At 38.0% G+C, this 16,463-nt stretch overlaps 1 protein-coding gene across 6 annotated transcripts in view; it reads right to left on the reverse strand.

The window, feature by feature from the left end:
- The window catches only part of LOC105685720 (fibrillin-2), a 44,585-nt gene extending 30,015 nt beyond the window's left edge, over positions 1–14,570 (reverse strand). For all 6 annotated transcript variants that reach the window (XM_048650896.1, XM_048650901.1, XM_048650897.1 and 3 more), the window contains exon 1: positions 13,998–14,570. In XM_048650896.1, coding sequence (XP_048506853.1) covers positions 13,998–14,040 — 43 coding nt within the window. In that variant the 5' untranslated portion in view covers positions 14,041–14,570. The remainder of the gene's footprint in view (positions 1–13,997) is intronic.
- Between the last annotated feature and the right edge of the window lie 1,893 nt (positions 14,571–16,463).

A 16,463-nucleotide genomic window follows, 5' to 3' on the forward strand; every position in this document is an offset into this window, starting at 1 on the left:
TTAAACGCCAAACGGCCAATGATTAAAACAATAATTATAATCAAATTTTCGATTTCAATTATGTATTTATTTGGGATACATCGATTGTTCTTTTATGTAAAATTAGGCACTACAGTCGTTCACACATTTTATAAATAAATAACTTCAGATAAAATTGTTCCATGGGTTGAATACTTCGTATCGTTAACGTAATTGAATACTTTTCATCACAATTTAAATTGGATTCAATTACTCATCCAATTGGATTCCTTTCTCAATGTCCAGGTAACAATATATACACTATGAGGTAACGGAATGGAGACAACATGGACGGTGGAAACTAAACGTTCTTTTACAGTAAGTTGTTTGATCCTTTGAATTTCCTCTTCTTGAATTGGTGGTGACTTTTCTTCTTTATTTTAGGTATCTCCAGAGGTCGAAAGAAACATCCAGCAGAATTGATGCTTCCGATGGCGGTGGTGCAATGATGGGATTTCGTGACTTCACCCTCTGTATTTTACGTTGTCGTTGAAATTGTAGAATATATATTGTTAAATTTGTTATTGTTCATAGTTTTACGGCTAATATATTAATCGATGTAATTCATATTTTGTTCCAGTTTACCGGACAGCACTTCATTCAGATTTTGCATCGTATTTTATGTGAATAAAGTCAGTAAAATGCCAGTTATACTCTCAACCATCAACCGTCTTCCACAGTGTCTAATTATACTATATCAATTCCGTGTCTCTTGGATTCCACTAACGAGCAGGTAACGCGCGTCTATTCGAAGTATATTTTCGTCCTGATGTCTTACGGAGAGGAAGAGAAAAAATAAAATTAAGATCCTTAATTAATGAATCAGTTATATACCTCTACCGTCTACAGATGTAAACTAGATACGTATAGTAAAAAAATAAGGCGACGTTTGTGCAATCTGAAATACTCACTATCCAGGCAGACTATAATCCGAAACCAGGCAGCATGGCAATTATCGTACCATGGTACCTCCTTCCAATCAGAGAATTCAGAATTTCCTCGAATCGTTTATTCGCTGATATAATTATTCGTAAGACTTCACAGCTAAATTAAGACACACTCGTTTGTTTCAATATAATTATCCGATATTCGTTTTTCCTTCACGGCAACCCTGAGGCAGCCATTTGATTGTAATTACTATTATTGTTATTATCACGTAATCGGATTTCGCGATGAATTTTGAAGGAGTTAAATTCGCGCGTGGGTGATCAGGGGTGCGTGGTGGTTCTTTTTTATTCATTTTTTATAACAGCAATGTCTCAATTTTGGTGCATCGGGTATGTTATTACGCACGCGTACATACACGGCTATGTACATAATACAGATGTGCTTTCGTCTACCCGTGTGCAACGTGTGAATATTCCATACATCCTACACACATGGGCATATCTATGTATAGGTGAAAATGACGCGAGGGCGGGGACGCGAAACGGCGCCGTATATCACGAAGGAAGATTATTCAATTTTTTACGACCCGAAAAGTGACTCCCACCCCGTATTCATACAATTCGGTGCAAGTGAAGAAAAATAAAAATAAATAAAAAACGCTGTAGGGTCAAACATTTATTTAGTTGATGAACGAGATGTGAGATGTCAACTTTTTATTCTTGTTTATTCATCTCTTTTTTTTCTTCCCTTTCATTTCATTCTATATTTTTCCCTCGCTGCTTCGCGACACTATAATTAAATCAATGTTAATGGTAATAATTCAATTGCGCGCGAAAATAGTGTACGTGTCGATTTATTTTTAAAATCGAATATCATCTATCGTCGAAATCGTAACTCATCGTCAGGTCCGATTTATTTTTTCTCCCCTCCTTTTCTCGAGGATCTTCACTTCGATGGGCGGTGCGAGTACCTCCACTTTTTTTCTCAGGTACGTGTTATAACATTTATACGTCATACGCATCCGTACGGATGTACATAATGAAAAAAAAGTATTCGTACACTCGACTCTTTTGGTCCGCGGAATCCTTAGAGCGGTACGCAGTACGTACGTACATGTGTAACGTATAGGTACATGTAAAGACTCGTTGACAAAGGTCAGGACCCTCGTCTCGCGGCTCCAGAGCAAAAAGGAAGAGAAAAAGGGAGCGAAACCGGGGGGCAGAGAGAGAGAGAGAGAGAGAGAGAGAGAGGACGTATGTAATGCGTGCACATTTACATCTGTACTGAAGTTTTCTTCGTGCATTTTACTCTTGTTTTTGTTTTTTTTCTTTTCCTTTCTTTTTTTTTTTTTTCATTATTCTTGCCCTACACTCGACCATAGCTCACTCTCCGTAGGGGGAGGTGGTGGTGGTGGTGGTGGTAGCGGCGTAGCTGTTTCTGGCTGCAAATCTACATGAAATAGCCGCGTAAGAGCGAAATGTAACCAGGCGTGGTGCGAGTGGCGCACGCTTTGCCATTGTTGCATTTATATTATTTATTCGTCTCTATTTTTCATACGTTTATTAAACCGCATTGTTGAAAATTGATAGTATCTCGTATAATCCGAAGAATTTCCAGACCAATATTCCGAAGAACCGCAATCCCCCCTCGTCAGATGATAATTATGAAAACAATTAATTTTTCATCGACGATCAGAGAACGAGTTTTCAAATTTGAATTTACTGTACACGCTCTACGCGCGGAATGATATCTCGATAAGTTCTTGTACAATTATTTGAATTGCGGATTGAATAATTGAAATTCGATTCGGTACGTATATAACCGTAAAATGCGAGGGATATATACAGAGCGGACAACGTGAAATTGCGCACCCAGATTTTGTGCGCAAGCGTGAATCAAAACGGCAGTCGAATTTATCATCTGCTAGCGTGTTGTACCAACAGCCTCAGATTTCAGCTGTAGCTGTCAAATTGTCGATCACCAATACAGCTGAGATCGCCGTATTTAAATATGACTGAGGTATGTTGTGTCAGGTGAATAATGCGACACAAAACCAGACACAGATAAGTAGGGTGGCATAGCATCAAATAAAATTGATCAATTGAATGAGAGATTAATTAAATGTCGACAGAAATACACTCATCGAAAAGTTCAGGTTAGGTCCTTGTATTTGACAGCTAAATCTGAAAGCGGAGTGTTGTTGGACATTCTGCGAAACAAATGCCGACGATCGCGCATGTGCAAATGGGGTGCGCAATTTCACGTTGTCCGCTCTGTATACATATAATATCGTTTTCGGCACGATTCCAAAAACATGATTAATTATCATCGTATGCGCACAACAAACATCTGCATGATTTCACAAGGGAACAATCCATGCGGTGTAATAAGTACCGTACAAGCGGGTAATGAGCCGCGGTACGGTTACGTAATTAAATTATACATCGTATTATCGACTCCGTGATATCGTTCGCGCGGATCTATTAGGCATAAATATATTTATCACCCATACGCGCACGTGTAAATTGGTACAATATGCTTTGCATAAAATTTGAAACCGGACAGGCACATCAGATCGCGCCGCTCGAAATCATCCGTCATTAGATTAAGCCCGACTATTCGAAAGGGAGAGTTAAATCTGTGCGAAATCCTATACGCCGCGAATGGTCACGCCGAATTTAACGATGCTCCGCGTCACAGCCACCGAATTATATGCGAACTGTGCAGCCTGCGGGACGCAAAAAAAATTTTGACGCCACACAGTCGATGGGTTATCCTCTTATGGCGACGATGATGATAATAACAATAATTAATTCAAAAGCTGCGAAGCGATGAAAATTACGTGTCATCGGTTCATCTCATCCAATTTTCGCACTCGAAACCGCGGCTCTGTTCTCTGTTATTTATTTATTTATTTTTTTTTTTTTTGCAAGTCTGCAATTGGAAAAAATAGAAATAAATAAAAATCGGGCGAAAGTGTTGAAATCCTTGCGTCAAATTTTTGCCTCTTTCCAAAGTTGGTTTCGAAAATAAGAGAAAAATGAGGACGAAATGAAAAAGAATTCAAGCAATTATAGCTAACAGTTATTTAATGTAAAGTATTACAGTTTTTATTCTCGTTCTGACAGCTGTCCGAAAGAATTAAATGCACACCGAATAGGATTACATCTGTGCAGAAATATTCGTGCATTATAACTCAGGATTTGCAAGACCGGAAAATATAATTTTTACACGTATACGTTTTTCGCATCTCCAGGTGCAACAAGTTTTTTTTAATAGCTTCGCAGAGAAAAAATGAAGAACGAGTATACGCGGGTAGTAATTCTCTGTATGCGAAATTCCAGTTTCTCTCAAACCACTGGATTCAACGAACAAAAGATTCCATTTATTTGGAAACCAGGCGACGAAAAATACCGTCAACACTTGAAAGAATAATTTTCAGAAATCACATTTTTTAAAGTAATAAAATATTCCTTATAGATGTGCCACCTGAATACAACAAAGGAAAATCGCACCCCCTGGTTTTTCAAAGGTCTAATCTTCCGGCGACACCGAACTAAACAAATCTTAGCAAGAGGAACAAATAATAGAATATGTAGAAGAAAACCGTCCACCCTGGAACAAACAGGAAGAAACTACAGTGGAGATCGCGAGAATAGGAGGATATTATATATTCCTTAGAAGACGACTCCTCTGTAATTATCAACGGAGTAAAGTTTCAATCGTAACTGGGGAACGTCGTCGCGTCGTCCACGATGCTTTTTCTACTTTATGTTATTTTATTTTGTCGCGTTGCTCGGGTGTCTCACACAATTATGAGAGAAAATTAAAGAAAATAATTAAGCGGAGAACGCTCGTTACCGATATTTCTAAACGTGGGGCAATCAGATTCGCGAATCGCACCCCTGAGATGAAAATAGATTAAAAAACAGGTCTCCATTTTTGACCCCAAAATCGAAAACCTCATTTGAAGTCAGCAACAGAATTTAAGCTCGTGAGCTCTGAAAGTTATCCACAAGATCTCGTTATATTACGCGTTGGTACTCCCGGGACATGTTTTAAGGATCCAGGAAGGGGATAAATATCTTGCAGGGTTACACGCAACCCATTAACAAAGCGCGGTGCGATAATAATTTCGGGCCGAAAATATACGAGTACGTTATTTTTCTCCTTCCTCAAGGCTGTAATGGTTTCTATTAACCCTTGATCCGTACAGAGGTGTGTAATTGTGTATGAACTTTATGGGCGAGTCCTGAGGTCTTTATGGAGTCCAGAAGTTCCGAGACCCGAAGGATTGTAACCTTCGAGATTATATTACATGAACTAAACGTCCGATTCAGGCCTTCCACGCGTTTCAGGTTTACGATATTTCGTCTTAACTGAAGCGTGTTTCGTAAATAGGGTCGTGAGAGTCGAGGGTGTTGCCTAAACACAGCGCCGAAGAAAAAAAGGAGAACAAGAAAAAAATACGGTACGCCGAGAGATTCCGAAAATTAATTCCTGCCTCCGTGGTCATCACGCATCGATATCCCGATGCTGTGAATACGGTTCTATGAAATCGATGATAATTTCGTTGAATGAAAAAAAAAGTTATTCAAAAACATCATATGGTATAACTTTTTTACAATCGCATTCTCTTAACCGTAATTCGAGTTTCTTTTGTGGTCAGGATTCACTAAATTCATTCCTACCGTGGATTATAAAACCGATAAATCCATTCGAGAAGCTTTTTACGATATTTAAAATCGATATCCGTGGGCAGTTGCAAATTGATTTGCCATACGGTATAAAAATTCAAATTTTAATGTACGTTCTGTACAGGACGTTGACCTGAACAAAAAAAAAAGTGTGTTACAACGATCAATTATCAGCGACTCTTCACGCATTTGGGCGTGGGTGATATTTAATACTCGTATATAATATACATTCCAAAATATGTGTACGTGACGGATCGCACTGGGCTTCATAGAATCTAATCCGTGAAAATTTTATTACTAAATCAGATGTTGAATCTGCGACTCAAATTAATAATTCTATGTATCATCTAGGTCTACTACTGATGCAAACTATAATCTGGAACGTGCCGTGCTTTTAGAAAAATTTATGTACCTACATAATAGTACATATGCGATCGTTGGTCAGGTCAGTAGAAATTTTCGAATGGAAAATCATCGTTCTCATTTTGCGTGGAATGGCTGACATTTTTAGTATCGACACCTTATATTTCGAGGGTTAACCGAAGCTCAATGAAAATGCTGTAAATCACGATGTAACGATAGATCGTTGTGCGATTCTAATATAGTAAATTATACATACATTGTTTTTAATAGTTTATTAATGATTTATCGACGAATCAAATTCGACACACGTTATAAAATGGTATTTTATTACCCAATGTACAGGCGGACGTGTGTATAATACACTAGTAACATAACTTCTCATCGAACGCATTAAACTACGTGATCTACAATACGTTTCATCGTGTGTATTTGAATTTCGTAACCTACGAATACTAGGAATTCAACGTTCCATTAAATTGACCCTAATTATGATACACTAATCTACATATGTTCAACCTAGGACTTCAATTCTCTCAAACTGCAGCACTCGAGACCTACGGCGACGGACGCGCGTCGCCGACATGGCATCCGGATCTCTTTGCGGTCGAAGTAAAAAGAGCGAAACCGAGAAAAATCAAAAAGTAGGTGGGTGAGCCTTATTATACACGTATTATTGTTCGTATAAAATTTCGTCCGTTCGAATAAACTTTACAAATATTTTCACTCCGCTCTTGGCACAGGTATATGTATGTATTTTGCCGTGGACCTTTATTTCTCCCTCGCACCCTCACCATCCTTTTTTTTTTTTTTTTCTTTTTACTCCACGTTGCCGCTTGCTTGAGTATCAGACAACGTTTTTCCATTTGGTTCTACACACATGCGCGCGACTTGCATTTTTTCCACATCTAGACCCCCTGTTCCTTTTTTTTTTTTTTGTTATTTCTTATTTTCTTTTTCCATTAATTTTTTTATTAGCGCGATAAATCCGAATCGTGTATGTACGGCCGAAATGGGGACGGAAACACGTCGCGCATAATCGGTTGGAAACATTTATCGAGGCATTCAACATTGGAGAGTGAAAAAAATGGAACGTATGCATTTTTGACCAGAGTTTTGTTGGAAGGGAGAAAACTGTTGAAAAAAATTGATATTATGTGTCAGACGATTTCTATTGCTGACATCCTTTTTTTTCGAAAAGATTTTTAGAAAAATGATTTTCACGCACATCGTCGACGGGATCCAACCGTCAACATTCATATCGTCGATCTGACATGGAAATGAAATCGGATTGAATGCGTACATGTGTTTCAGAATTTACTCGTCGGAATCGATAGATTCTCTGACATTGATAAACTTCGCGACAAGATCTGGTGGTCACTCGCCAAGCCGCAAAATGTTTTCGTGTTCTTGTTTCATTTCCTTTCATTTTCTTTGCTTTATTTTTTGTCTTCTTGTAATTTTAAAGTGCTCGGCACAGTTCTATCGAATTACCATCGGAGATCTGTATGAATGTCACGGTACGTATACTCTACACCACACGTTCGTTCGGCAAAAATCTATGTAACAACTAATTAAGTCAGTAGGTCAAAAATATCGCAGTGTGTGGAAAGTTAATATTGAACGATAGAACTGGTTGAATATCATTTCCATTTCTTGCCCCCCCCCCCCCCCCCCCCCGCCCCTCTTTGATTTTTCGCTCTCATTTTCATTTCACATCGTGTCGTTTGAAAAGAAACCGGAAAAATGTGAAATTACTGTCGAGTCTGTCACGGAATTTTACAACGTTCTTGCGCGTCGTGGTCGGGTCGTGGAAAAGTAGAAAAAAGGCAAAAAAAAACAAAAAAAAAAACAAATAAGAAAAGATAAAACAAAGAGCAAAAAAAATGAATAAAAAATTTATTGCGCTACTGTTCTGAATCTTTTTCTATCCCCTGCACAGGAGGAAGTATATATGTATATGTATGTACACGATATTGTATATACCGCGGAGATCCTTCCTCTGCTCCCGTCACGTATAATATTCTCACGGGGTTGCATTTATTTATTATACATGCATATGTATTTTATACCGTAATACCTTTACAGGACTCTCGGTGCACAGGGAACATTATTTATGTAAAATTTAAACCCGAATCACCGGCTGCACCTTCCTTTCGCAAAATTATGAATTGATTACAAGCTCAGAACTAGTTCATCGCACCAGTTGATGTCATTCGAAAAATTATTTCTTAATCATCCCGGAAATTATGACGATGATGAGGATGAGGGTGACGATCATCGTGCAACGAGACGATGATTATAGTCCCTTAAGGGTTGAATTAAAATCGACGAGTTTCAGTCAAAGATGCAGTACCGGTATACGTGCGTACGTATGTGAGTTCAGAATTATTTATCACGTACGTACCTGAGATCGATAAGAGCTGTTGAATCATTTGATTGATAACGTGATGAAAGTATTCAAGCGGAACGATATTTTTTCCTCTCCTTTCTTCGTTCATTCTCTTTTGGTTACCATTATTTATTTTTTTATTTATTTATTTTAATTTCTTTTCTCTAATTTATTTGTGTTTCTAAATCACGGGAGCTAAACTGACTGACGTACGAAGAAGTGAGCAGCCGGATTTTCGGCTCCTGGGCCTCTCAATCATTCCCGTTAGACAGCTGTAATTAAGCTCACCGATCACATACCAAACAAATTACCGATTCAATTAATAGCTGGACTTCTTTTATAAAATCGCTTTTAATAATCTTGTTTCACCGTACGCATCTATTATAAATGTGCATGTTTTTCATGCAAGATTATTCCTATCTTACCTGTAGGTACAGGTATACGCGCTTCCGAATAATCATCATTGCCCGATACCTATTTGTAGATGTGTAATAGCCCCGGGGGGCGAATCGGACCAAGTGTGGAAGATCGGTAGGACATAAAATTCACGCTCTTTTAGGGTACCAATTTTTCGTGTGAAAATCCTGCTAGCTTCATTGGAGAAAAAAAGGGATTGCTGAACGGATTAATCGAAGTGACGAAAATCGAAATTTTGTTTTTACTTTCCGTTACGGAAAATCTTCTGTAACTTTTTTAAAAAGTTGATGTTCTCTCACAACGTTGAATTTTCGGCTGTACTTCTTCGCAGGCGTCCGAGGAGATTTGTCAGGGTCGCGCCTAGTCGCGAGTTAAATTTATAGAGTTCATTAATTATTTTACTTGCGGTATATATATATATATATGTGAACTCCACATGCATTTGAATACAATACGAGCATATTATTCCTATATAAAGCTATATAACTTTCTCTGTATACCCATGGCGTCTCTGGAGTCGAGGAGGTTTCGGATATGGTTTTATTAACAAATAGTTTTTTCCATAAATGCATCTGATGTATGTAAATATATACACGTGTACATATCACATTACAACAATTACCTCTTCTATCGTTCAACTATCGTGTAGGTGTCGCAATGGCGTCGGCATTGTTATTATTATTTTGTTTAGATTTTTTTTTAACCACATATTCCTCCAAGAGTCGCGGTAAAAGCCATATACGGGGGGATGTCCTCCTGTATACCGGCCACATGTGAGAATAGCAGCCTGTCAGGGGTTTCGCGCCATTTTATTCACCGCGTGCGTATAGCGAGATCTAATTGTAATCGGAAATTTGTTAGCTTCGAATTTTCACCCGATTTATTTCTTATTCTCTCTTGGTTTATTCGTACGTTTATTTATCGCGGCGTGATGAAAAGGGTCGTATGTTATTCATCCGTTTCAATCGTTATTATTTCGTGGTAAATGGCGTGTTTCCTGCATGCAGCGAACGCGTTTAAATTTCTCATACTTCATCAAGATCCACGAATAGCCGCGAGTGTACGGGCATTGCCATTAAATTCAAAAAGCATTCAACCTCTAGGAACATGGTATAAAATGTCGTCCGTACAGCCCCGGTATAACCTGCGGCCCTAGGCGACGACGATTATTGCGCTCGTTGCGAGTGCTCGTATGAGCCCGATAAAAATTACGTGTAAGTTCGAAATCGCGTTTGTGTCCAGATTAATCGTACCGACGAAAGTGTTAAATTCGCGAGTTGACGTCGGTAAGGCTAAAAACGAATACCTGTAAACAGGGGAATGTTGAATTTCAGCTAACTAACTTTACGTATATAGTGATGTAAAGCTATTGTTCAAAAATATGTCACGCATAAATACCTGTATACCTATTTATGTATTATTACACGTACGCTTACGCGTATGTACGGGTTTATATGCGACGGGGTCATAGATTCAATTATATCGCGTATGGTCCCGCGACGCCGCTACTGGCGCCAGGCGTCGTTTTACTCAAAGATATTTTTAATTACAATATAGTTATTACTACGTGATTATAAGTATAATGCAATTCGTTCCGAGTAATTTCAAAAATTATTTGTTTCTCGGACATTTTTTACAAAAAAAACTATTACTTTCCATTGGTTAGTTAATTTTTCCCCGTTATTTGTGTTCCGTTATTACCAAATTTTGGGTAATTCTGACCGAATTTTTCTACCGTTAAAAATTCCGGAACGAAAATCGGAACATCGGAGAGAAAAGAAAATCTTGCGACCCTTGAAAAAAGGATGCGCAGGACGAAACGTTCGAAAATCAGATAAAAAGTCTGTATAGTTTTGTACATTATACGCTCACAGCCGGTCTAATAACGTCCATTATACGTAATATTGTTAAAAAAGAAGTAATTTGCTTATCGACTTTCCACAGAACAAAAAAAGAGGAGAATAGCGTAGAAAAAAACTCCTGCACATTTCCTGTTCTTTCGTTTTTTTTTTTTTTTTATTTTTTTTCGGCAAGTTGCATATGGTGCGTTCCATGCCAACTCGAAGAGTCCCACGACTCCAACGATTCTTTGATTTCTAAATTCAGATCTTGAAAATCTGTGAAAATGGGAGTTGAAAAATAAAATTCGAGATAAAGGGATCGGAATGCATCTTACAGAAGCGTGAGTGCGTAGATTACCCATCCGGACGTATGTAGCTACCTAAGAGGCTATCCCATCAGGTCGTCGATACTCGCCACGAATCCCAATGATTTTCATCCACACGATCTAAATAAAATCTAAGATCTCCACTACTTCTTATAATAGAACAGTTCGGTAGCGGTTTTATCTCTTCTTCGACTGTGTGCAGTATATATTTTCGAATGCATTCGCCATTAGTTGAAAAAATGAAGGTGAATTAAAAAGAATCAGGAGAAGGAAGGAATGAATAGCGAGAGTCACGTGGGACCGACTCATCCCATGGAATTGGGTTTCGCTAAATAGAATAAAAAAATTGGTTCGTACGACGTGTGAATTTCATTTCAATTCTGATTCGAATATTTCACGTCTAGTCGAGAGAGAGAGAAAAATATTTATTCCATCACATAGAATCCGTCAGAGTGAACAATTAATTCATCGCGTGAATTATGGATGTGTGGGGTAACAATGAATTCACGATTTTGGTTATTATTCGCCGGCATGTAGTGTACATTATGTTGAACAAAAAATGAGAAAAAGATAAATACAAATAAATAAAAAAAAGATGAAAAATACGCGAATCGATGTGGCGCTTGGCCAGCTTTCGAAAATTTTGATATACGGTACATATGTGTCGTATACGTGTACATAGAAATGTTATATAGCCTGTTTGACAGCTAGCAGTAAACAGTCGATAATATATCCGCAATATAGCTGCGGATGCGATAGAATGTACGTATGTATTACACACGAGGTATACCTATAGCTATTTACATAGCGATACCATATATAGATCGAAATGTATCGTTGGAAAAAATGATCGATAGCTTTCCGATGCGAAGAGACCGTTGCAGTAGGTAACGGGTGTTAGCGATGACAATATATTTTTGAATACATCACGATCCTTATGCCCTCCTACCGCTGTCGCATGTCGTTGCTGCAGTTCAACGATCCGCCATATTTGACAGTCGAAAGCGAAACTATAGAGTTACCATTTCTTCCGATTTTATTCCTCGTTTTTTATCAAGCGTTTTTTTTCTCTCATTCCTCGATAGTTTCAGCACCCTGATATTTCCATAAATTTGAATATACATGTGTCCGGTGTGCGCGGGAGTTCCGAAGAAGTATCCAAGAGCGCATAACGCACCGCACAGGAATAGAGAAACGAAGGGATCGTACTGTTACATGACAAGAAACCAGAAGAGTCGTGTGAAATGAGAAGAAGAAGTTTTACTCGTAAAACAAGATCCAGTAATCGCGACAAACAGAGGAGGTGCGATAAATTTTCAGTAGATTCGGAATTTCTTTCAAATGGCTAAAAATTTTCAAACTACGCGGATCCCTATGCTGAACTTGATGCAGATATTTTATTATTAAGCAACTTCCTGTCGATGGACTTTTTTATTTTACAATTAGCGCAGCGGTTCGAGGGTCGCCTTTTTCCTCCCCGGTCACCGATGATAACGTTTCAGTTGTTTCTAGTTGTTAGATTTCTCCTGCGGCATGGCCAATATAGCCACGGTTACTTTTGTCTTTCGCGGCGAGATCCACCCGCCTATATTTAGTCGGTTGAGCCACGAGGTGCAGCTACGGGAGATAAATTAAGAAAATAAACTGCATCATCTCATTTGAGAGAAAGGATCGAAGTGCGTTGAGAAACTACCGGTATAGTAGAATTTTATACTTACAAACCTGATGGTACACGGTACGAGTAGTAATATGCCTCTTTTTATTGAGAGCCCGAAGCTTCGGGCCAAGTTTTTTTTTTTTTTTTACCGAAAAACGCACCGGATATTTACTGACTTCTTCTGTCCGCGCTACCGACACCCACGCACGTTCATTTATTAAAAAATGGAAAAAAAAACTCAGAGAGAAGGACCAAAAAAAAGCAATGAAAATATTGATTTTGATCTCCTAACAATCTCTGCGCGAGCTGGATGCGGTATACAAATCTCTTCACCGAACAAATAATGAACTGAAAAAAAAACCAACAAATATCTTCTTTTCTTTTTTTTTTTTTTCAATTACGAGCGCGATATTCAAGAGAGCCATAGAAGAGTGCACCGCATAGCGCAACATCAGGAAGCTTCTCTCAGGTGTTAAGAGGCTTTAGTGACTACAGAGAAAAAAAAAAAAAAAAAAACCAACCAACAACAAAAATGAATAATAGGAGAAAAAAAAAATCATCCATATCGTTTGTTCTAATTAGCGATAATTAGAACATTTCTTTTTTTCTCTTCCGAGCAGAAAGTACGTTCATTTTCATTTTTTTTTTTTTTTCATACAGTACAAAGTTTACGACATTTTCCAAGCCGTGAAATAAATTCGTCAAAGAAATTCTATACGTTTATCAATTTTCGTAATCAAATCAGTGTGTATATTTATAAATCTCGTTTTGTGACCCAGATATACGGTGCAGCGGTCGTGGATTTATGAAGGGAAAAATCGAAAAAAAATCAAGAAAATGAAAAAGAAAAAATTAAAACGAAATCAAAAGCTAGAGCGTAAGAGTGTGAAAGAAAAAACTGAAATTATCTTATATGTTTGCCATGGCAATAAAACTATGGTTGTAACCATCGCACGGTTTATATATAGGTATATATAACATATGTATATTCACATAATGTATATATGCTCGAGATAAAAAAGAATCTCACCTCTTCCTGTGCTATACATACATATATGTGCATACAAAAACTCGTGTATCGTTACCCACACACGCTCGTCAGGTCACGATGCGTCATGTTTAAGGTACACGAACCAAGTACCATTGGAGTTTTTCTTCCATTTTAAAAAAACGAAAGAAAAATTCAAAATTTTACTTCTCTCTTTCCTACCTCCGAACGCGTGCTTGTCTCGTGCAACGTTCGGCAAACGAAAGGATGGAAAGAAAGAAGGGAGAGAGCAGAAAATTGAAAATGAAATAAAACAAATTTTACGATCAAATAAAACCGTTGATGGTTTGACTTATTTCCTTCAACATGCGTGCGTATAGCCGCGTGTACGCTTTCCAGATTTATATACGGACCTGTTGCAAGTACGGAGAGGATGACGAGCACATCAAGAGCCATCTTCTTGTTTTTATCGAAGTCCACCGCGCGTTATGATACGCAAGACCGATGCCGTGCACTTTCAAAACTTTATCCACTTATCACGAATGAGATAGGTTATAGATTATGTTAAATCTTGAGAAATTATCTCGCGTAATTATATTCAACCTCATAGGTGTACACGATATGGTATAACGTACCTATTTATGTGTCGTACAGTTACTATTAAGAGGAACAAAAAAAAAATCAAATCTTTCACTCAAGATGAAGGTAATTGTCCTTTTTTTTAATAATCAAATTTATATTTTTTAGTTATTAAGAAAAAAAAAAAAAAATTTCTCACGGTCGTCTACCCGGCAATTATTTTCACCAATGTTAACATTGTCAGCGTCACTCGATTACGTAATTTTCATTCTTAAAACTAAATTATTCTACGATTTTATTCTTTGAAATTTTTCTATCTCTTTTATCGAAAGTCTCAGACGGGGATTAAATGCACGTGTGCACGTGGTTCGGATGCTGCGATCGGCTGGATCGTGGACCAGCTCGGCACTGAGGCAGTTAGAGAACTGAGGCTTAAAAGTAAAGACTGAATCCAGAACCCTACCAGTGTCGTTGAGACTGCAGCAGACGTATAGCTGGTGCAGATACCGATTCTGCTATACACGATTATGAGTATCAAGAAGAGCCAGACGCTTTTGAACGACCGAAACCATCTGTAAAATCATTATGTCTACTTGGATTAGATTCGAGAAGAAATAAAATTATTAATTTATGGATCCTCGTATAATATGATCATTGAAAGAATAATTTCTGCTCAGATGATCGGTAGCATTATCACGTAGTTTCAAATTATCATTACCAGAAAATTTTTCAACTATGGTAAGAGCGGATTCCACGATATGGAAATGCATTTTAATTGATATCCGATCGTGTAAATCAGATTGATGGAATATCCCGAAAGTCAATTTGCGTACATTTAGAGACGACGGCTTTCCGGCCCTATGGAGATGGGCAAGATCGATCGGCGGTACGAGTTTTTCCAAAATTTTTCCTAACAAAGATAGAAGTTCTGGAAACTCAATTTCTCCGATGCTCCCGTAAGTCGAAATTTCAATTCTCGTATCGTCGAACGTAAGACAAAACGTCTTCGAGCGAACGAAGCGATATAGGTTCTATCTTCAAGTTGGTTTTTTGCAGGAGTATAGTTGAAACTCGTACAGAGGCATCGGGGGAAGTTGTACAAGTTAGATCCAAAAAACACCTGTTTTAAATCAAACGAAACACAAGAAAAACGTATAGTGGGGGTATCTGCAAGAGGTCAGTGCACCTGCAACTGATGAAATTATTTGACAGCTTATTTGTAAAACACTAGGTGTTAAACATTTTTTTGACGCGATATATCAATTTGATTTATTCATTTTGAATTATTGTTTTTTTTTTTTTCCTTTCTTCGAAAGATCGTTCGTGCGAGCGTTCAAAATAAGCTGAAAGGTGTACGAGTGGTTTCATTGCGGATGAAAATCACTCTGGAATTCACCAGCAAATCGCACGGAGATCGTTGAATTCGGTATGGAAAACCAGCTGCTTCTTCGATGTAGATTCAACTTCTATTGAGTTACCTTTTGAATAAGCAGACATGACCGACGTATCGTTGGATATGTATTTGATTCCGATATGAATTAACAAGACGAGAGAGAAGAGAAAAAATAAAATGCGAAGAAAAAGAACATTGCTCACGGAACATTGAGTGGAGAGCATTTCACTGGTTGATACTTATTGCCAGGTCAATAAATACCCGGTCAACTGAGCAATTGTTTCCTTATGCGAGGCGCCTCTTGAAACGCACAATGTGGAAACGTAATACAATCGTCGCGACGATTTCCCGTTACGACGAATCCGACTCTTAGATATTTGATGAAATTTTTTCATATCGTCAAAACGACAAACTACATTCATTTCAACATCTCACGGAAAATACTAGGAGGAGATAAAGATTATTCGAATCTGGAAATAACACCTTTCAGCTCCGACAGAACTTGAGACTCGACTTACCGACCCATGAAATCCTAGGCGGATAACGGTGCCGACTGACGGGGCTAATTAATATCGAGTAATGAACTCGCTTCGGTGTTACCAACTCATGGCTAAAGATATTCTCGAGATACTCTAACAGACTCGGGGTTCACCGAAGAGTAGAATACCGAAGACGGCTAGCCGTAAACTTCCTGACTTATCGATTCACTCGCGTCGAAAAATTGAATTGAATTTGTTTCTTGCTTTTTTTTTTACTTTACCTCGAAAGAATTTCGTTAAGAATTCACACCGTTCGTTAAAAGATATTTTTTAACCGGCACCGAAAAGATTTTATTTCGATTCTCGAATTATGTTATCTACAGCAAAGGAAAGAAAACGAAATGCAATAATCGAAAAAATTTCGAATT

The sequence above is a fragment of the Athalia rosae genome, chromosome 2, assembly GCF_917208135.1.
Source record: "Athalia rosae chromosome 2, iyAthRosa1.1, whole genome shotgun sequence".
Lineage (NCBI taxonomy): Eukaryota > Metazoa > Arthropoda > Insecta > Hymenoptera > Athaliidae > Athalia > Athalia rosae.